This window comes from Nycticebus coucang, chromosome 22 (genome assembly GCF_027406575.1).
Source record: "Nycticebus coucang isolate mNycCou1 chromosome 22, mNycCou1.pri, whole genome shotgun sequence".
NCBI classification, from domain to species: Eukaryota; Metazoa; Chordata; class Mammalia; order Primates; family Lorisidae; genus Nycticebus; species Nycticebus coucang.
The window spans coordinates 47,366,187-47,389,656 of record NC_069801.1 but is presented as its reverse complement, the minus strand read 5'-3'; the positions used below and the strand labels follow the sequence as shown (position 1 = coordinate 47,389,656).

The 23,470-nt window shown below is 36.3% G+C and overlaps 1 protein-coding gene across 3 annotated transcripts in view; it reads left to right on the top strand.

The window, feature by feature from the left end:
- FAF1 (Fas associated factor 1) overlaps window positions 1–23,470 on the top strand; it is a 498,736-nt gene that overhangs the window by 323,902 nt on the left and 151,364 nt on the right. For all 3 annotated transcript variants that reach the window (XM_053575767.1, XM_053575768.1, XM_053575766.1), the window contains 4 exons: window positions 2,952–3,047; window positions 16,680–16,806; window positions 17,784–17,847; window positions 19,075–19,156. In XM_053575767.1, coding sequence (XP_053431742.1) covers window positions 2,952–3,047; window positions 16,680–16,806; window positions 17,784–17,847; window positions 19,075–19,156 — 369 coding nt within the window. The remainder of the gene's footprint in view (window positions 1–2,951; window positions 3,048–16,679; window positions 16,807–17,783; window positions 17,848–19,074; window positions 19,157–23,470) is intronic.

Below are 23,470 nucleotides of genomic sequence, written 5' to 3'. Positions count from 1 at the left end.
AAATTCTTTAACACTAAAGTAGAATTTGATGAATAGTTTTCTAAAAGTGAGTTTCAATGCACATCTTAAGCAAGCATGCTTAAGTACAGAATACTTTTTATCCTTTGATATAGTAAAATACATCGGTTTGCCTCACACTTTGAATAGAAATTTTACTCATGCATAATTTTATAACATCATGCATTCACTGTTTATTTGAAGAATATTGGTCCTTGAAGTTATACAGATTTTTTAAATGTTAACATATTTCATTATATGATGTAAAAAAAATTGTATTTGTTAATAGTACCACCACCAATCTCATTAGAAAAGTCTTTAAGCACTGAAAAGCTTTCAAGTTCATGATAGCTGATCATTTTTTTAATTTTTAATTTTTACTTGAAAACTCAAATTTTATCATTGGCAATTAATACTGTCAGACCTGTTCCTTGAAGTAGTAGGCTCACTTCATTCATTTTGGAGAAAAAGCCTGCCAGATACAGATAGGGTATCACTAATCCAAAAATTTAAAATCCAAAACTTTTTGAGCACCAACATCATTTCAGATTTTAGGATCTGGGCTGCTCAGCTATTATGATTGTATATTCTAAAATCCAACCACTTCTGATCCCCAAAATTGTGGATAAGGAATACTCAACCTATACCCAGATCCCAATAACCAGTTTGTCTGCCAGTCATTTGTTGAAGTAGTAATGGTGTTCCGTGAGGAGAGTGCTGTTTCAGCACACAACTCAAACACAAGTACTTTTTCCTCAACATAGTCATCATGCTTTGGTATGAAGCATAAGTGCTTTATGCATATTTCACACTTATCACATAGAATATTAAAAGACGTATTCAAGAGTCAAAATTTAATGAAAATAAATAACTTTTATTTATTCAACAGGGGCATTTTTAAGTGAAACTGATAATTTTATAGTGAGTAAATGGCACTGGAGATTTCAGCATACTGATATTAACCCATACTGAGTTCGATGCCATTACTTTGATTTGAGGTAGCAGTAGATTTACTCACCATTGCTTTTTTTAACATCAGTATAAAAATACAGTGAAAAAAGTCAAATGCCGTCTAAGTATTATTATGAAATAATATTGACCTTGTGGAACTCAAGAACCTTTTGTCTGTAGATCATACTTTGAGAATCCTTGGCATAGTATGTTCCTAATAGTAAATACCTTATGTAAGAAGTAAAGAAAAATTTCAAATGAGCTTTAAGACTGAGTATTCACCCACTAATAGAATATGTACTATGTGGCAAGTGTATTCTCTTTTATGCCATCTTCATAGAAAGCTGTTAAGAAAAGTAATGGCAGTTTTTATAGAAGAGGAAACTTAGGTCTAAGATGTAAAATATTGATTGAAATGAGTAATAGAAATGAATTTGAACTCAGGATGCTGACTTTTAATGTCCGTACCATACTTAGCTGTTTCTTTCCTAAATAGAAAGAGTTACTTTAGCAATCAATAAGAACTTACTAAGTACCTTCCTTTTCCTTGGATTACTTTTTAACATATCAAATTTAGTTGATTATGGTCATATTTCTTTATGTCTAATTTTAAAATGATTTGCCATCCTTACATTTCAGACATGGACAGTTGACAAGAATGATCAGATTGAATTCTGTTCAATAATAGCTATTTATGATTAAAAATGTGGCCTTATCTTGCAAATAAAAATACCATAAGACAGTCCCCTTTTAAAGAAAATGGGGATTCTTTGGGCAGTTTCAATGTATAAATTTTTTTTTTGCAGTTTTTTGCCGGAGGTGGGTTTGAACCTGCCACCTCCAGCATATGGGGCCGGCGCCCTACAGCTTTGAGCCACAGGTGCCACCCCAATGTATAAACTTTTTGATGTATAGTAGTCTATACTTGTCAAGTTAATTCATTTAATTGCACACACTTAAAATGTTTTTCGAGTTCTATATGCATTTTTATATATAAGCATAATTATCATCACAAGAATCACATTTTTTAGCGTCTGTATTCTAAATTGTTTGAGATTCCACAAACCATAAGTACTCATTCATAGAATAATAAAAACTTAATGTAGGTTGAGCATCAACTGTGCTAGGTATTTTCTCTTTGCTTTACCCATGTTAGCTCAACTTTATTATCCCTGCCCTATGGGGAAGCTACTAATCTAATACTGTTCCTGTTTGTGTATTCTTAGGTCAGTTGTAGGTGCTTTTGTTTGTTAGCGTTTTTAAAATTTGTTCTCTAGGTGTTCCAAAGACATTTTGCATAGTATCTTTTAAAGGCTTGTTTATAAGGGCTTTTAGTTGTGAGGTTATACCTCTAGGAATAATCATGAAATTGATATTAAATATCTGTGCCCTCTTTATTAACAGTTCTGACAGGTGAGCTCTGTAAGCACCTGAAGCTTCAACTGGAGTTATTTCAGGCTAATTTGTCTCAGTGTATTGAAAATAAAGTATTTGAGGAAGCACCCTGTAATGAGAGAACTTTTGTAAATACTCAAATATAAAGCAGCTTCCTATTTTCTGAGAGATTATTTTAGGTAAAACATAAATTTATATTTTGGCATATTTTGGGTATATAAGTGTCTTCTGGAGTTTTTAGATTCTGTTTCACCTACAATTTTGTTCTTCTATCCTTACTGCCCTGGGAGTTGGGAAATGAGGTGGTTTTCTACCAATCAGACACATATCGGGGGGCGGGGGGGTGCGGGGGAAGTGTGAATGATATTCCATTTCCTGGAGCTACATTCTATTACAAAGCTAATGAGAATTAGCCTTGGCTACCATAACATTTCTCATGTGGAAACATTTCTGATTTTCAGAGTCTTTCTGGTAATGTTAATACCCAGGCTACTAGAGTAAGCTTTCTAATCTAGCTTCAGAAATAATAGAAAATGTTCACAAAGTAAAAATTTTTTGTGAAACTTGGCTACACTTTGTTAACAAGTGATGAATTCTACTTTTTGCAGATGTGTCTTGCTGAATCAGGGCTCTCTTATCCTTGCCATCGACTTACAGTGGGAAGAAGATCTTCACCTGCACAGACTCAGGAGCATTCAGAAGAAGTAAGCCTATTTGCCAGTTTGTCATTGAACAGAATGCCTGTCCTCCACCCACCTGCCCACATCCTATTCTTTTTTATCTGCCATAGCAATTAATAGATAAAGTTAATGTAGCATGAATAAAGTCTCAGTAAATTCTTAAAGGCAGAAACTTTCTGAGCTAGGTTATTGCTAATGTGCTCCTTCTTGTTCAGTTAGTTTCATGTTACAGCCAACAGAGTTCAGGCAGGTTGGTTGAAATGATTTTTACTTAGAACTGTCAGGTTAACAAAAGGATTTTCTTTGCTGCTTTGTAATTATGTGACTGTGTAGTTGAGTACATTTATTAGGATTAATCCTGGAGGTCCTTTTACTTATTGGATGGGAGCACCTTCTATGACACATACACTGTACTTAATATTAGATAACACAGATAAATAACACAACCTATACCAAAGTGTTCAGAGTCGAGGATGATAGATAATAAACTAATAATGATAGGATAATGTAAAAAATGCATCGATAACAGTGCACACAAGGGTATTATAGAAATAAAGAGGCAGGGCAGAAAAGATTGAACATGTTTGTGTATATGTTCTGCCTATCTGTATCTCTGTGGGCCTGAAGAATGGTGAAAGGCAGAATCTTGATGCTCTTCCATGGCTACAAATAGCACTTCCATGCTCAACTCTGACCACTGTTTTAAGGAAATGAGAAAGAGAACTTGTATGTTACAATTTATTCATTTAGGAAATATTTATTGAGTTCAAGTCATCACCATGGTTTTAAAAGTGTAGCAGAGGTCATAACTAAACAGAACAGAAAAACTTTATTTAAACTAGTGTTTTTTAAAATAGAGCGTGACTCAAATATTTAAAAGCTTGGGCTAGTCCAATAAAATCTTTTATGAGTTAGATTCTATATGAAATGTGGTTACTCTTTTTTTTTGAGACAGAATCTCATTATGTTACCCTCGGTAGAGTGCCTTGGCATCACAGCTCACAGCAACCTCCAACTCTTGGGCTTAAGTGATTCTCTTTCCTCAGCCTCTCAAGTAGCGGGGACTACAGGTGCCCACCACAACTCCTGGCTATTTTTTGGTTGCAGTTGTCATTGGTGTTTGAGCTGGCCTGGGCCGGGTTCAAATCTGCCAGCCTTGGTGTATGTGGCCAGTGCCTTGACAACTGAGCTACAGGCACCACTAGTTATTCATTTTTATTTAAACTGACTATGTAATTTTGGACACCCCCTCTGGAAGCTACCACCAAACTTCTCCACCCATCTTCTGAATATGTGTCTATATCACTTAAATATGTAAAAGAAAAGTGGAGCTGAATAAACAAGATCCTAGTCTGTGACCATCCTGTGAAAATGATAATTTGCCACTCCAGTTTTTAACATTTTTTAGAAAACCACAGATATTACTACAAATATTACTGTACTACATCATATTGTACTGTACTTGGGCCATCAAAACTGTTAGAGACCAAACCATTTTCCCAGCACTTTATCTTATTAGTTCTTGTGAAAGAAAAATGATAATGACTTTCACTGTTTGGCAGAAATTGCCAGAAAATTAAGTAAAGTATTTCTTCATAGTGCTTGAGTCTGTTCTAAATGGCTATAGTAGCATGCTTTAACTCTTTAATGGGTAAATCAACTAGTATTAAAAGGTGGCCAACTAGTTCCAAACAAATTATAGGTAACTTCTTGACTCATTTCTTTTCTTTTCCACCCCTCACCATTATACATGTTATTTGCATGGTCCCATTAGTGGAGAGAAGTCAATTCCGTTCAATGAGAAGCAGTATTTGTGAGGTTAGCACACTCTTATGTTATTTAGAGAACAGGGTAGAGTGGGGTTAGGAGTCCTTGCCAAACATTTATAGTTACAACCTTAGGAATTCCTTAAAAATCTGACTATCTGAATGAACTCTCATTTTTTCTTCCATCACTAATTTGTAAATATCATCTCTTCTAGAAATATAGTAAGAAATAGGAAAGAAGCTGTGACTTAGTCTTTATATTATAATAGAATTATAAAACTGGGAGGAATTTTGAGATTATTTGGCCAAATTTATTCTTCTATCTACCCCTCTTTCATCCATTCAAATCTCATTCATATAAATTTTTATTTAATATATTGTAGGTGCCTAATTTTAGGACCTTAGTCCCTATGCTGAAAGAGGGACTTATATAAGAATCTTCTCAAATATCTCCAATGACAGGGTTCAGCCTTCTTGTGACAACCAGTTTCATTGATATATAACTCTTTCTGTTAATACCTTACTTATATTTCATTGAAATATATGTACTTAGGACGGCGCCTGTGGCTCAAGGAGTAGGGCGCTGGTCCCATATGCCGAAGGTGGTGGGTTCAAACCTAGCCCCTGCCAAAAAAAAAAAGAAATATATGTACTTATAGCTTCCACCTAGTGGTTCCACTGCTTTCTTTTGTTGTTGTTGGTTTTTTTCTATTTTCATTTCTTTATTAATTTATTTTTAATTATTTTTTTAATCATAACTTTGTACATTGAAGTATTTATGGGGTTCAGGATACTACTTCGATATACAATGTGAAATGTTCACATTGAACTAAGTAACCACTGCTTTCTTTTGGTTCTACCATTCTCCTACATGACTTGACTTATTTCAAGACTTTCTTTTTCATTTACTTACTTTCAAAAATGTAAAAAAAAATTAAGTAAGTTGATTTTCTTAAAGCTTGAGTTAGGAAGGATCTGTAGTTAAATTCAGGTTTTATATTTTATGGATTATAGTATATCCTTTAGCTGGGGGAATTTCGATTCTTATATCATCCACCTGACCCTACAAACACATTTTCTTTGTGATAATTTATTTTCTCTTTCTTGCCCATCTATCCCTTGCTCCTGAAGCCCCTTTCTAATTTTAGATTAATATATAGGTACACATTTATAGGTTACATTATTTGCATTTGTTAGGTGAAGTCTAAGTTATAGTTGACTTAGACTATATATCTAAGGGGTATATGACACACCCAAGAGGTATGCCATATACCTTTACTTTGTACCTGTTAGGCAAGAGTTTACCAAGCCCCCTCCCTACTCCCTTCTAATCCCTTTCGCCTGTCACTTTCCCCTTCTTGAATTTAAGCATGTTTTTTTTCTTGTGTAGGCATGTATTCGTTCACTGGAGACTTTACATCTTTTGTATTTACCTGGATGGATTTGGAGAATATTCTCGTAAATAAAGTATGACATGAATGGGAAAACAAGCATCCGATGTACTCAATACTAGTACTGAGCCCCCTTTTAATGATTTTGTCATGCCTCTGGTTACCTAGCTAAGTACCAATCTTTCTTTTCCTGAATTGCTTGTTTAACACAATGTGAGGGCCCTGTGGACCCCAGCTCCTTGGAAATTTTTCAGTTGATACTGACAAAGAAGAAAGGTTAACCCAAAAATAATAAAAAAAATTTTTTTTTATGTAGTTAATGTTAAAAGCATTAGTTTATAATTGTGGTAAAGGAAACATTTATTGAATATTCACTATGTGGTAGTCAGATGAGTATAGACTGATAATTTCCTCTTGTATGATTAATGAGAAAAGGCAAACATGAAACGCTAGGGGAGCACAGGTACAAGGGGTAGTGTGCACAGGCAAGAACCTTGTTTGCCTTATCTCACTTTGTACTCTAATATCTATAGTGCCTGGTATGTAGCAGACACAGAGTATATATTTGTGAATGTATATTTTTTAAAGAAAAAGACAAGAAAGACTAGAAAAGTTGACATCCAAATTGATTTATAGAGAATGAGTCGCAGTCAGCCAAATAAAGAATCACTGCAATTATATTTCATTCAGGAGAAATACCATGATCTGATGTAGTATGTGGGGGAGAGACAAGTGCAGTTTGGTATTAGTGCAGAATAAGTGGGAGAAAAGGAAAATGTCTAATAGATAAGGCAAAAGTAAATAGGTCTTTCATGTCACATAAAGAACTTAAATTCTGGGGAGCAATAAAATATTTTTAAGTAGGGAGTAATTTTTTCCCCAAATATATGTTTTGGAGAAAAGTGTTATAACTGCTGTCCAGAGGATCAGAGAAATCAGATGTGAGTCTGTTGTACTAGCTCAAGCAAGAGATAATGACATCCTTAATGAAATGCACTATGTTAACAGAGCAGAGGAAAAGCACATGATCGTCTAGATTGATGCAGAAGAAGTATTAACAAAATTCAACATCCTTTTGTGATAAAAAAAAAAACACTCAAGAAACCTGGAATAGAAGGAAACTACATCAATATATTCTAATAAATATTTTTTATTTTAGGATGAGTTTTTCAATGCCTTCAAAAACATCATTGGGAAAATGAAAAAAAATTAAAAGTCCACAGCAAACATCATTGATATGCTCAGTAGTGATAGATTAAAAGCTTTTTCTCTAAGATCAGGAACAAGACAAGGATGCCCCTTCACTATTTCTATTCAACACAGTAGTTGAGTTCTAGCCAGAGCAATTAGGCAAGAAAAAAATAAAAGGCATGCAAACTACAAAGGAAGAAGTAATATTATCTCTGTTATTAGATGATACAATTTTACATGTGGAAAACTCTGAAGATTCCACTTTTTTCTTTTTTGTAGAGACAGAGTCTCACTTTATGGCCCTCAGTAGAGTGCCGTGGCCTCACACAGCTCACAGCAACCTCCAACTCCTGGGCTTAAGCGATTCTCTTGCCTCAGCCTCCCAAGTAGCTGGGACTACAGGCGCCCGCCACAATGCGCGGCTATTTTTTGGTTGCAGTTTGGCCAGGGCCAGGTTTGAACCCACCACCCTCGGCATATGGGGCCAGCGCCTAACCGACTGAGCCACAGGCACCGCCCTGAAGATTCCACTTTTAAAAAACTATTAGAGCTAAAAAAAGAATGAATCAGCAAAATGGCAGGATACAAAGTCAGCATACAAAAATCAATAGTATTCTTTTTTTTTTTTTTTGTGGTTATTGGCCAGGGCTGGGTTTGAACCCGCCACCTCCAGCATATGGGACTGGCGCCCTACTCCTTGAGCCACAGGTGCCACCCCAAATCAATAGTATTTTTTACAACAATCTGAACAGTAAATCATGAAAACTATTCAATTTACAGTAGTATCAAAAAGAATAAAGTGCTAAGGAATTAACCAAAGAAGTAAGTCTTGTACTATGAAAACTACCTTGCTGAAAGAAATTAAAGAAGATATAATTATGTGGAAACACATTTCAGGTACATGGTTTGAAATCCTTAAGTGTTGGGCGGCACCTGTGGCTCAGTCGGTAAGGTGCCGGCCCCATATACCAAGGGTGGCGGGTTCAAACCTGGCCCCAGCCAAACTGCAACAACAACAAAAAAATAGCCGGATGTTGTGGTGGGTGCCTCTAGTCCCAGCTACTTGGGAGGCTGAGGCAAGAGAATCGTTTGAGCCCAGGAGTTGGAGGTTGCTGTGAGCTGTGTGATGCCATGGCACTCTACCTAGGGCCATAAAGTGAAACTCTGTCTCCACACACAAAAAAAAGAAAGCCTTAAGTGTTGTCAAAATGTTCATACTACCCAAATGCCATTTCTGTCAAAATCCCAATGATGTTTTTGAAGGCATTGAAAAACTCATCCTAAATTCATTTGGAATCTCAAGGGACTTCAAATAGCTAAAACAATCCTGAAGAAAAACAAAGCTGGGGGTTCACTTTTCCTGTTTCCAAAACATAATGCAGAGTTATAGTAATTAAAACAGTACAGTATTTGCATAAAGATCAATGCAAATAATAGATAATTTAGAAATAAACTTTTGCATATATGATCAAAAGACTTTTGAATAGGAACACCATTGAATGGCGTTGCATATATGGAAGTAAATCTCAGTGAAACTCAATCTGTGGGGACTCAGCACCCATAGCTCAGTGATTAGGGCGCTGGCCACATACACTGGGGTTAGCAGGTTCAAACCTGGCCTGGACCCGCTTAACAACAATGACAACTATAACAAAAAAATAGCTGGGTGTTGTGGCAGTCACCTGTAGTCCTAGCTACTTGGAAAGCTGAGGAAAGAGAATTGCTTAAGCCTAAGAGTTAGAGGTTGCTGTGAGCTGTGATGCCACAGTACTCTACTGTGGATGACACAGTAAGAGTCTGTCTCCAGAAAAAAGAAAGAGAGAGAGAGAGGAGTGGAGTGGAGTGGAGGGGAGGGGAGGGGAGAGGAGAGAAGAAAAGAAAATCAGGCTGTGAGAGGGTGAAGGAGAAGATGGGTGAATTCACATCTGTTGGGTACAGTGTGGGAGAGTGAAGGGTATACATACATGTATAACTTTGACTCAGTCTATAGAACAGCGGTTCTCAACCTGTGGGTTGCGACCCACAGGAACTGTATTAAAGGGCTTCGGCATTAGGAAGATTGAGAACCAATGATATAGAGAAAAAAATATGTAAACAAAACATCTATACTCCCTAATATAAAAGATAAATAAAAAATAAATTTTAAAAATTTAAATTATATATTCCCAAAGAGGAAAAACAGATATAATGATATCGTGAACTAGAACATTAGTAGTAAAACGGAGAAGGGTCTGGATTCAAGGAATTCAATAATTCACTCATATTTCAGAGGGAAAATCAGCAGGCCTGGTAGCTGATACAATTTGTAGGAAATGAGAAGTAGGAATGATGCTTAGGTTTCAGTGACAAGGAAGATTCATTCAGTATTCCTGAAATAAAATTTGATTGTATATCTATATAAGGGACTTCAAAAAGGTCACAAAAAATGGCATTAAAGGATAAAAATAAAAAATACAAACTTTATTTCTCTACTTAAGGTCCATCAAGTTCAAGACACTTTTATAAGCAGTAATATTGGTCACTTAGCAGATTCCTAAAGAACTGAGGGCCCCGGGAATTTAACCCTGTCAGTGCAGTTATTTTTACATTAACTTAAGGAAAATGGGTTCCCTATATAGGTTTTTTTGTTTGTTTGTTTGTTTGTTTGTTTGTTTTTTTGTGGTTTTTGGCCAGGGCTGGGTTTGAACCCGCCACCTCCGGCATATGAGACCGGTGCCCTACTCCTTGAGCCACAGGCACCGCCCCCCTATATAGGTTTTTTAAAGGTTAGGAAACAAAAAGAAGTCAGAAGGAGGCAAATCAGGACTGTACAGTACATGCCTAATGATTTCCCATCAGAACTCTTGCAAAATTGTCATGGTGGAGGAGGATTCTATGGTGAAGCTTTCCTAGCTGTTTTGTTGCTAAAACTTTGGCTAACTTTCTCAAAAAAAGGAGATGCTCTTTGGCCCTCCAGAAAGTCAACATGCAAAATGCCTTGAGCACCACAAAAAAAGTTTTGCCTTCACACCTTTCACCATTAACTAAGATAGACTCTTACTGGATAAAAGATTTAAACTTAAGACATGAAACTATAAAAATACTTGAAGAAAGTGCAGGGAAAACTCTTGAAGGAATCGGCCTGGGTGAATATTTTATGAGGAGGACTCCCCAGGCAATTGAAGCAGTATCAAAAATACACTACTGGGACCTGATCAAACTAAAAAGCTTCTGCACAGCCAAGAACATAGTAAGTAAAGCAAGCAGACAGCCCTCAGAATGGGAGAAAATATTTGCAGTTGTACCTCCGATAAAGGTCTAATAACCAGAATCCACAGAGAACTCAAACGTATTAACAAGAAAAGAACAGATGACCCCATCTCAGGGTGGGCAAGGGACTTAAAGAGAAACTTCTGTAAAGAAGACCGATGCACGATCTACAAACACATGAAAAAAAGCTCATCGTCCTTAATCATCAGAGAAATGCAAATCAAAACTACTCTGAGATATCACCTAACCCCAGTAAGAGTAGCCCACATAACAAAATCCCAAAACCAGAAATGTTGGCGTGGATGTGGAGGAAAGGGCACACTTCTACACTGCTGGTGGGAATGCCCACTAATACGTTCCTTCTGGAAGGATGTTTGGAGAATACTTAGAGACGTAAAAATAGACCTGCCATTTGATCCTATAATTCCTTTACTAGGTTTATACCCAGAAGACCAAAAGTCACAATACAACAAAGACATCTGTACCAGAATGTTTATTGCAGCCCAATTCATAATTGCTAAGTCATGGAAGAAGCCCAAGTGCCCATCGACCCACGAATGGACTAGCAAATTGTGGTACATGTATACCATGGAATACTATGCAGCCTTATAGAAAGATGGAGACTTTACCTCTTTCATGTTTACATGGATGGAGCTGGAACATATTCTTCTTAGCAGAGTATCTCAGGAATGGAAGAAAAAGTATCCAATGTACTCAGCTCTACTATGAAGCTAAATTATAGCTTTCACATGAAGGCTATAACCCAACTATAGCACAAGACTATGGGGAAAGAGCCAAGGAAGGGGAAGGGAGGGGGGAGGTTTTGGTGAAGGGGGGTAATGAGTGGGGCCACATCTATGGTGCATCTTAGAATGGGTACAGGTGATTGCACTAATGTACACAGCTCTGATTTAACAATAAAAATAAATAAATAAATAAAAATAAAATACAAAAAAAAGAAAAACCTTTCCTCTTGACCTGTCTGCTTTTGCTTCTCTTGGACAACTTCTACCTTTTAGTAGCCTTTGTTTTAATTGTGCTTTGTCTTCAGAATCATACTGGTAAAGCCATATTTCATCTCATATTAAAATTCTTCGAAGATATACTTCAGGATCTTGATCCTACTTGTTTAGAATTTCCATTGAACACTTTTCACTTGTCTGTATCTGTGCACAATGGTTTTAGCAACCACTAGAAAGAAAGTTTGCTGAACTTTAATTTTTCAGTCAAAATTGTGTAAGCTGATCCAATTGAGATGTCTCTGGTGTTTCTTTTTTCTTTTTTTTTTTTTTTTTGAGACAGAGCCTCAAGCTGTCGCCCTGGGTAGAGTGCTGTGGCATCACAGCCCACAGCAACCTCCAACTCCTGGTCTTAAGGATTCTCTTCCTCAGCCTCCCAAGTAGCTGGGACTACAGGCACCTGCCAACAACACCCAGCTATTTTTTGATTGTAGTTGTCATTGTATGAAGGGCCTGGGCTGGATTTGAACCCACCAGCTCTGGTGTGTATGCCTAGCACCTTAGCCGCTTGAGCTACAGGTACCGAGCATCTCTGGTGTTTCTTATTATTTCGGCTGTTAACTGTAAGTCTACTTAAATTAAGGCATGAAAGAAATATATTTTTTCCTTACAAATAGATGTAGATGGTCGGCTGCTGTGGGCTTCATCTTCAACATCATCTCTTCTCCTTTTAAAATTATTTATCCATTTGTAAACTACTGATTTGGGATTTTCATGTAAAGCACCAATGATTTCACTATTTTTTTACCCAAGCTTCACCATAAATTTAATGTTTGTTCTTGCTTCAACTTTAGCAGAATTCATGTTGCTCCAATGGGAGCTCTTTTAGTACCTCAAACTAGATCTTGTTTAGACATGTTATAACAAGTTAGTATGAATTTATTTTAGTACAGAAATTGCATAGTTTTTACATAAAATTCATTTCCTATGAATTTTTTGAATATGCCTCATATATGCCAGGTACAGGTCTGAGTTCTGGGAATATGGCTGAAAGCAGAGCCTAACCATAAAGAAGTTCATACCTAATGAAATGAAATTAAATGCAAGTAATTGCCAAAAATCTGTATTTCAGTTTTCAAAACTTGGTGCCATAAGTGTGGGACGGATGACAAGAGGCTATAGTATGTGACATTGTACCACAGGCAGACAGGATCAATAGTAATCCAGTTGCCTCCTAAACATCTCTCTTTGAATGCCCACTTCAGATTCACTCTATACAAAAATCAAACTTACATGTTCTCCCCCAAACCCATCTCCTCACTAATGTTAATTTTCATCATGGACCCAAGCCAAAAACTGATCACTGCTTAAATGGTTTTTTGAAACTGTCTCATTGATCTGATACATTGAGGGTGTTTTTTTTTTTAGTCTTCTTTGACGATTCAAAAGAAGATATTTTTGTGTTGGCATCAAATTTTTGCCTTAATCTGTTAGTTGAGAAGTTTTTTTGCTTTTAGAGTTTATGTTCTGCCCATTGATTATACTAGCCTTTCCCATAGCATGGACCTAATAGCTGTGGGGACAGTCTTACGTTTTATCCTCTCCTCTGTGGGTTCCTTCACTTCATCCTAAAAACATGTTCAAATTTTCCAAAAAATGTATTCCTTCACACCTATCTCATCCTCGTGTTTTAGTCCCATCTTTCTTTGTTTTTTCCCCCTACAGCTAAGCTTCTCAGAGTGATCTGTGTTGGATGACTATTTCTTCATCTTCTATTCACTTAGCTCCCTATAGTTGGCTTCTTTCTACTGTGTGACTAAAATTGAATTTAACTGTTAGAATCAGTTAATCCTTTTTGTAAGATATCATACATACTATGTCATTTCCTTTTATTTTCACAGCAATTTTGAGGTCAGTGTTAGTTATATTCAACAGTTGGAATATGAAGTCACTTGCCCAAAATCATAAAGAAAATAAGAGTATTAAACTCTAATGTCTTTTGTTCTAAAATTCAGGGTTTTGGGTGGTGGTGGCCATAGCTATTCTTATGATGCCATAGCTATTTCTTTCTTAATCCTCATTCTATTAAACCTATTTACAATTTTTATCATTCACTGCTATTCTAGAAATTTTCTTAGACCTTCCTTCTGTGTATCCTTTTTGTAAGATACCATACATACTATGTCATTTCCTTTCATTTTCACAGTAATTTTGAGGTCAGTATTAGTTATATTCAACAGTTGGAATATGAAGTCACTTGCTCAGAATCATAAACACAATTTATGTGTTTTAAATTTTTGTCTCAAATGGTTTAGTTATCATGTCTTCCAGAAAAATTTCCCTGATCTTCCCATCCCTAGTGAGTTAAGATGTTCTTTTCTGAATTTGTATGTCAAATTCATAATACTTATTACCACTCAGTATTATAAGTATCTGTGTGTGTTACATGGTGCTCATTGATAGAGCATGGACTATTATCTTTCACACAGTTTCAGATAGTGTGGCACTAAGTAGGGAATTTGTAAATGTTGTTGAATGATAAAGATAATAAAAATTCAATAAAGAGTGAAAATAGAATCACTGCATTTCTGGATTCAAAGAATTTTAGGACACTTAAGACTGATACCAAGAGATTATTCTCATCAGCAAGCATTAATGGAAAAAAGATTATCTCATTTTTTAGAAAAAGCTTTCCTAACCTGTTAGATGGCTGATAAGAAAATATGAAGAGATGAGGAGTTCCTTATATATAATTAAGTAGCTCATTCTTGCAGATACTTCAATAATTCATATTTGAAATAGACTTTTTTCAACAAAATTGCCTTTTTAGATACCTCCCTTTGAAGATGTCTTGTGGGATTTCCTATTCTGGGATTTTCTGGGAGGATTTTATACTTTGTAAAGTCAAAATGAAGAATGGAGACACAATGAGCTATGGTCCTGTTATTATGGAAAGGGGCTATTTGATTGTCAGCTGGATTGAAGAAAGAGGATGCATCTGGGACAGTAAGGTAAAAGGGATAAGAAAAGAAAGAAGCACCTATAGAACATTCCCTTTTCCTCCTCTGAGGGACCCCCACCCCTCTTGTTCTTTATAAGATGCCTCTCAAAGGGAAGGGTGAGTACTAGGCAAGACTTAAGCAAAGGCTGAGATGATAGGTTAGCTGGTAGAGATGTGAAAAGGTCTGCAGTACTGGCCTCTATTTCTTTCTACTCTCTTGTCTGTGAATCTGGTTAGGCACTATAAAGGAACCTACAGCATACCTTATAGATCTTGAGCCTTTACTTGTTTAACACTAAGCCTCAAAGTCAAAGGGAACTTCATGCTCCAGATATTTGACTATCTAGGACACAGTTACTAGCACAATTGTCTCATAAATGTGTTGTTTTATAGAGAAGTCTCCCTCACTGCTTTGAAATGGGAAAGGGGTATTGAGTTTTTAAGCTGTTGATTATCTCTAGGAGAACTTGATTCTATAGAAACTAATAAGGAAGGATTAGGATTGCTTGTAGAACCAAGGTGTCCATAAGAAAAAGTTAAGTCAGAATAGTAGGTAAACTGCTGAGGCAAGGACCATTCATTTATTCATCCAACAGGTATATCTTCATTACCTTGTCTGTTCAAACTATTGGAAAGACTGCCTTAAAGATATGAGGGAAAAATATTAAGATTATGATTATGGGCATTAATGCTTGGGTATGTTCAAGGAGGGAGTGCTGAGCATCCTAAGCCAAATGGAGTACATATCTTAGTATTTACTTGAGAACTGTTAGACTTACTTGATCAGTAGTTTTAAAAAGTGATCAACAGGGTCCTGGAATCCTTTGAAGGTACCCAGCTGTCAAACAGATATGAGGAAGGAAAAGCCAACTCTCAGAGCATTAGGCTCCCCATTACCCTCCCCCTGTCTCAATGAGAGTAGCCCTACGTTTATCTATTGTGTGTATTGCCATTTTAATTACTATTTTATTGAGCATAGGGGAGGAAGGTAAACCTGATGAAAAGTAGTAGAAAACTACTAATGAGAGATTTCTAAGATCCCTTCTAGTTTTAAAAATCTATGATTCAAAGGTTAGCTGACCAGTAATATCCACTCTAACTACATTTTATTAGTCTTAGATTCTGTTTCTCTTAATGGTTTTCTGTCAAATATTTGTTTCTACATTAGGCTCTTCTGCATAGACTGCAGGATCAACTAATTTCCCCATTTTCATAACTTAAATACATAGTACCATTTTTTTTTTAATATAAGCATTTCATTTGCTAAATAGTCTTTGTAGGCTTTATTTATTGAATGTAGTAGGCAGGCACATCTCCTTGCTTAGGTCCTTTTTCTCACCTAAGGCATTAATACAATTGTCAGTACTCACAAGCTAGTTCTTTATGCTTTAACTTTCAGTATTTTGGAAGCCCACTGAAACCCAGAGAACAGCAGCCTAGTTCAGATTTTGAAGCTGATGTTTTTAATGCCTTTAAAGTCAACTAATGTTGCCAAAAACAAAATAAATAGAGAATGTTATCAGTGTCCACACTAAATTAAACATCATAGAGTTCAATTTACAAAGAGCTCTCACGTACGGTGCTATTTCATGTTATCTTCCCATAGTACTGTGAAGATAGTGTACCATATTTTACTAATGACAGTTTTGAGAACCACTGCAGGAAGGAAATGGCAAGTTTGAAAATGCTACCATTTTTTTCTACCTGCCAAATAGACGAGTGTGAGCTTTTTGAGAGAATCATAGCTTATTTTGTCTCTGACTTCTCCTGTACCCATTTCCTTGTTTATTGAGCCCTTAATTGTGTACTATAAGCTGGAGATAAAACAGACAAAAGTCCTTGTCTTTGTTGAGTATGTAAGCATTCTACAGTTTCCCTCAGTCTCCAACCTTTGATCTATAGGTATTTATAGCAAGTTTACAAGTGTATGTAAGCCTTAAAATGAAAAATAACAAGCTTTATTCTAACACATGACTTCTCTTGAAAAATATTTGTTAAAACTCTTTTAAGACTGATATCCCATTGTGATTATAAACTTATACTTTAGAATTTGATCTATTAAAGTCAGTATGGACCTAATCAGATCTTTCCTTAAATAGCAAAGCACCGATGTTCATATGGTTAGTGATAGTGATGGAGATGACTTTGAAGATGCTACAGAATTTGGAGTGGATGATGGAGAAGTATTCGGCATGGCATCATCTGCCCTGAGAAAATCTTCAATGAGTGAGTATTAATAGCTCTTTGGGTTGAGCATCTTAATTCTCCCTTTCTCCCTTCTAGTACACAGACCTATGAAGAACAGTGAACTTAAAAATCTCTTGCTGACCTCTAGGCATGGAGCAATAAAATATAGTGAGTGGGTATGCTTCATTAGACCCAGAACCTTTTGAATTTTTGATTCTCTTAAGCCCCCAAACTCCCAATGCATTAGGAAAAGTCATTAAAAATGCAAAGGAATATAACTTTTGTTTTACATGTGTTATTAGTTATGATTCTCTCTCTTTACTTTCGTCCCAGAGGTTAACAAACAACTGGACTTTCTGTGACTGGTAGTTGTTTCCCCACATCGTATCAGTTTTAAAAGTAGTAATGGTACTTTTCCATTCACTGGCACCCATCTTTGGAAGGAAAAACAGTAAAGTAAATATGCCATCTCTCTCACTTCTACTTAATGAGATGCATGTTGTAGAATAGCAAACGACGCTATATGCAAAATGAACTCTACAATCCCTAACTGGCTCATTTATTCTGTGAAACAGAGAATTCCTCTGAACAGAAGACTATCGGATATTTACATAAAATTGACTATTTTCCCAATTAATGAGGTCCTTAAAATAATGCCAGACTTTTTTTTTTTTATATAATATAGTCACAGATGTCTATTTTAAGAAAACAATGAAATCCTAAATGACAACTTGCACATGTAATAGATGCTTGGCAGGATTGTGCCAGTTGGTTTTCAACAATTTATGAACTTGGGGATTTTTTTAAAGTTTTTGATTCTGGTTTGATAAAATGTAATATGTTTTGAGTTAAAATGTCCCCTCAGATATATCACAGAAGCTAAAATTTAATTTTATTTCCTCTTTATTGATTAAATATATTTCTTATATGTGGGATTAGATGTTATGTGGTTTGTTTTTTGTGTCTATTTGTTTTGTTTTTTTTTGTTTTTGTTTTTTCTTTTGTTTGTTTTTTAGTGCCAGAAAACGCAGAAAATGAAGGAGATGCCTTATTACAATTTACAGCAGAGTTTTCTTCAAGGTAGGGTTAGGACATTAAATATATAAAATTGATATACTTTTATGCTACTGTGATTTTTCTGGGGCAGTTTTAATTATAGATTGTTTAAAATTTCTCCTTAAAATACTCAAAGGATTCATTTATTAATTTATATTGATAATCAATAATCCTGATAATGAAACACATACAGTTCAATGTGAAATAACTAACAAATCATGTGTGCCTCTTCAAAGAAGAACTTATTTCTATATCTTTATAGAAGGTCATTAATGAATCCTAATTTAATATTTTTATTATACCTCAAAGGACTAGGATATAGGATACTAATTTTTAGTATATCCTAAGACAGATAATCAGAACAATCTTTAAAATAAAATTAAGTAAGAAGGTAATTAAAAAATTTAAACGTAAACAGCTTTTTTCCTTTTAACTGTTTTTGGAATTGTTTAGCATTTCTTTCTCTAAGAGTCTAATATAAATATAAAATTTTTTGTGCATTTGACAGCCTGCTGAGGTGTTTAAATATAAAGAGAATTAATAGTTAGCCCTCAATTTTGGTATAAATGATATTTCTCTTTAGTACTATTTTCTGATGTAATATAATATGGAAACTGCAAGAAACCATTTCTTCCTCTGTATTGGAATTATGTAATAAATGAACTAAAGTGCAAAGTTAAGACTAACTGGGAAGGTCTTATGAAAGTGAGTAACTAAGAATTGTACCTTATAAATGGCGTGAGTTTTAGCACTTATTAAATCCATTTGCTAGGGATACTTAAAATTACAGTGTTCTAATATATCAGTATAGGCCAAGAGGAATCATTTCCAAGCTTTTGAAGAAATTTTTTAAAGTTTGGTTTGTACTAGACATTAGCCTCACCATTTACTTTAAAAGTCTTTGTTGGGCCAGGCGTAGTGGCTCACGCCTATAATCCTAGCACTCTGGGAGGCTAAGGTGGGTGGATTGCTTGAGCTCAGGAGTTCCAGACCAGCCTGAGCAAGAGTGAGACCCCGTCTCTAAAAATAGCCAGGCATTGTGACTAGTGCCTGTAGTCCCAGCTACTCAGGAGGCTGAGGCAGTAGAATCACTTGAGCTGAAGAGTTTGAGGTTGCTGTGAGCTATGACACCACGGCACTCTATCAAAGGCCTCAAAGTGAGACTCTGTCTCAAAAAAAGTTATTTAGGCTTCTGAAACATTGAAATGAATTTGAAATGTATTTAATTAATAGACTCAATTTTTCCTGTAGATATGGTGACTGCCATCCTGTATTTTTTATTGGCTCATTAGAAGCTGCTTTTCAAGAGGCCTTCTATGTGAAAGCCCGAGATGTAAGTACAGTCTTACCTTTTCTGATTAAAAAGTGCATCCCACAGATTTATTACTAGGCCTGAGGCATTTTGGGGTTTTTTTGAAAACTTAATTTGTTTCTGGTTCTTGTGCCAACCTAATTTTCACCAAGATAACCATTTCAGAGGAAGCAATATTGTGATAAGGTACTGCTGGCTGTTGTGGAAGACCTCGTCAAGCTCCAAAACAGGGTTTTTGTAAAGAGAGCAAAAGAAAGGGGGACATGCTTAGAAGGGACAAGGCTATATTTTTGTATACTTTTCATTTACATGAATGGCAGGTTCCTGGTGGATGATTTATTTTTCCAAAATGATTATTCCATACAATAGTGTATATCTAACAACTGTAATAATTTTCCTCCCAAAAGTCACTTTGGGGGGGAGATAAAAAGATTCTTAAACATAGAAATGGCTTTGTGATTTGAAACCCAGTAGATTAAAATCAGTAACAAAAATTCAGAAGATACATTTTGAGCAGAAGGTTCTAATCACTCTATTTGTATGTTGACACAGAAGTGATCTGGTGCCTGACTATCTGTATGGCTTCAGCTCCTCCCATTCCCTATAATCTTATTCTTCTTTCTTGCATCTCCACACCTAGGAATGGCCTTCATCTTGATCTTTACCTGGAGGACTCCTACTCTTCCTTTAAAACTTAATCTTTCCTGGTTCTCTCTCACATTGGGTGCACTTGCCCCACCCCCACCCCCACCCCCGCCTTTAGAACTTTCCAGTGAAATCCTCTGCTCATCTCTTAACCCATTATTTATAATTGTCCATTCTGTATATATCTTCACAGGAGATTTGGTTTTCTTTTGTCAGGGACTGTGTCTCTTACGTCCCTGCACATAGTAAACACTCAATAAATGTTTAATGAATGAAGCATAAAGAAAGAGTAGTAGGAAGGAATAGTGTGTACATGGAGTAGAGGGAAGAGCTGTTGAAATTAAGGAAAGCAAGGAGATTTGGAAACAGTGCCAGGGTGTCTCTGAGATTTTTGGTTTCTAATTTATGTCAAATTCTGCTATAAAGAAAAATTCATTTTACTTTTCAAATGAATATAGTCTAATGGCTAATTAATACATGAAAAAATGCTCAACATCTCTAATCATCAGGAACATGCAAATTAAAACCACAAGGAGATATCACCTAACTTCAGTGGGAAAGGCTCTTATCAAAAAGTCCCAAAACACCAGGTGTTGGTGTGGATGTGGAGAGAGAGAAACACTATACACTGTTGATGGGACTGCAACCTCTATGGAAAGTAGCATGGAGATACCCCAAAGAACTAAACTAGACCTGTCATTTGATCCTGTAATCCCATTACTAGGTAGCTATCCGAAAGAAGAAAAGACATTTTACCCTAAGTACATTGAATGTTTATAACAGCACAATTCATAATCTCAAAGATGTGGAAACTACATCAGCCACTCAGCCATTAAAAAAAATTGTGATCTGTGTTTTTTAACAACCTAGATGGAACTGGAGACCACTCTTCTACATGAAGCATCACAAAAATGGAAAAACAAACAGCACATGTACTCATTACTAAACTGGAATTAGTCAACACTTAAGTACACACATATGGAAGTATAACTCAAGAGAAATCAAGTAGGTAGGAGGGATTAGGTTAATTCACAATAATGAGTACAATGCATACATTCTGGGTGAAGGGCATACTTAAAACTTCAACCTGAAATGTACAAAAGCAAATCGTGTAACCAAAATGTATGCACTCCTATAATATTCTGAAATAAAATTTTAAAAATTCGTTTTAAAACATTTTAGAAATTTTATGATAGCAATCAAACATAGAGGTATTATTGACAGTTTAATGAATTTAGATTAAGAAACTAGTCTTTGCCTAAAAAATAACAGAATAGCCTTTTAAAAAGATGGTTTTAAGCATTTATTTATTAATTAAATCTATATAAAATGGCTATTATTTCTGCTTATGGCAATATGTTTATGGCTTTTATAAATATAGGTTTATGAAAACACTGAAAAGCAAAGGGAAAGTATTCTAACACAGATTGTTAATGTTATGGCATAGGTTCTTTCTATATACATATACAGTATATATATTTTACATTCAATAAATATTTCTTGAGTGCCTAATTATATGCTAGATATTGTTCCAGGTACTTGGGACACATCAGAGAACAGAACATATAGCCTTGCCCTCATGGAACTTACAGTCTAGTGTTTATTGCCACTTTACCTGTATACTAGCTGTGACTGGGACAAGTCACCACACCCTTGTCCTCAGTTGCCCAATCTCAGTGTAGCAGGCCCAACCCAGATATGGACAGTGTGCCTGCTGTACTACATATACCAAACTGGACACCCACCCCCAACCTACTATCCACACAGTGGATAGGGCTGGAGTTTGATTTCTAATAATAAAATACAATGGAGAGAGGGCAGAGAGATTTTAGCTGAGCTGTCTGGTGTGTGATGGTGATGGGCTGGCTACACAAATTGCTGCTGCTGCTGCTGCTGCTGCTGCTTCTTGGTGTCTGTCTTGCTGGCTAGGTCTTTGGCCTTCTCTGTAGCTTCTAGTACAGTCTCCTTTGTCTTCCCCTTGGCTTCCTTGGGTATTTCAACAAGTGTTTTGGAAAGGGCCTCACCCTGCAATTTGGCCAAGCTGTGTTTAAAATCTTTCATTGTCTTGATCATGCTGCTTTTGAACTGGGCAAGATCAAGTTCCTGGACAGCTCTGGAGATGCCATATAAGCTAGAGAACACCCAGGCTTCCCAACAGATTTCGGTCCAGCTGCTATTGTAAGTAAATACATCATTCTTTTCCCACCATCAGCTAGTGAAGGTGGTTATGGTCTGATAACTGTGGATCCACAATACAGTCCTCTAGAATGTACAAGTGAGCAGCATTGGTAGGAAACAGTTGCTTGGTCCATTGGAGTGTGTTGTTGCTTCTTGGTCACAAGTGACTGTGATAGGAGCTTCTGATCAGGGGTCACCTCCTGGTGTACTGTGCCTTCCATCAAGACATATTTGCTATATGGATTCAGGTACTTTTGCCAGACAACAGTGAACAGTTGGTGCCAGGAACTCCAGAGCACACTCTGGCCCAGGAAATAATTCACCATCTTCCAGGCCAGAAAGGGCACAGCACTTTCTTGGCATTCACCCACCAGAGTAGCAGCTCGGTCACCACTGCATTGCACCTAAGCTGCTGCAGCTGCCATGAGTTGTCAGGGCCCCCTTTCTATGCTTTCAATTGTATGTTTAGATGAGGATAATCCTGTTACAGCTTTTTTCATCTTTCAATATTATAGAATAATTTCTTTACTTATAACTTCTTTTATAGTTTAACTTTTTAGCAAGCAAAACAATTTTCCAAAACCTTTAATACGGAAAAAGTAGAAAGAATAGTACAATGAACATCCAAATCCTCTATAACTAGATTCAATAATTATAGAAATGTTGTTGCCATATTTGCTTCTTCCCTGTATAGGCACCTCAGAGCCTTTTTTTTTTTATTGTTGGGTATTCATTGAGGATACAATAGACCAGGTTACATTGACTGCATTTGTTAGGCAAAGTCCCTCTTGCAATCCTGTCTTGCCCCCAAAGGGTGTGGCACACACCAAGACCCCACCCCCTCCCTCCTTCCCTCTCTCTGCCCCTCCTTTCCCCACCCCCCCTTCTTTCTCTCTCTACTCTCCCCTTACCCCACCCCCACTGTGACCATAACTGTCATTAATTGTCCTCATATCAAAATTGAGTACATAGGGTTAATGCTTCTCCATTCTTATGATGCTTTACTAAGAATAATGTCTTCCACGTCCATCCAGGTTAATACAAAGGATGTAAAGTCTCCATTTTTAATGGCTAAATAGTATTCCATGGTGTAAATATACCACAGCTTGTTAATTCATTCCTGGGTTGGCGGGCATTTAGGCTGTTTCCACATTTTGGCAATTGTAAATTGAGCTGCAGTAAACAGTCTAGTACAAGTGTCCTTATGATAAAAGGATTTTTTTCCTTCTGGGTAGATGCCCAATAATAGAATTGCAGGATCAAAAGGGAGGTCTAGCTTGAGTGCTTTGAGGTTTCTCCATGCTTCCTTCCAGAAAGGTTGTACTAGTTTGCAGTCCCACCAGTAGTGTAAAAGTGTTTCCTTCTCTCCACATCCATGCCAACAACTGCAGTTTTGAGATTTTGTGATGTGGGCCATTCTCACTGGGGTTAGATGGTATCTCAGCATGGTTTTGATTTGCATTTCTCTAATAGATAGGGATGATGAACATTTTTTCATATGTTTGTTAGCCA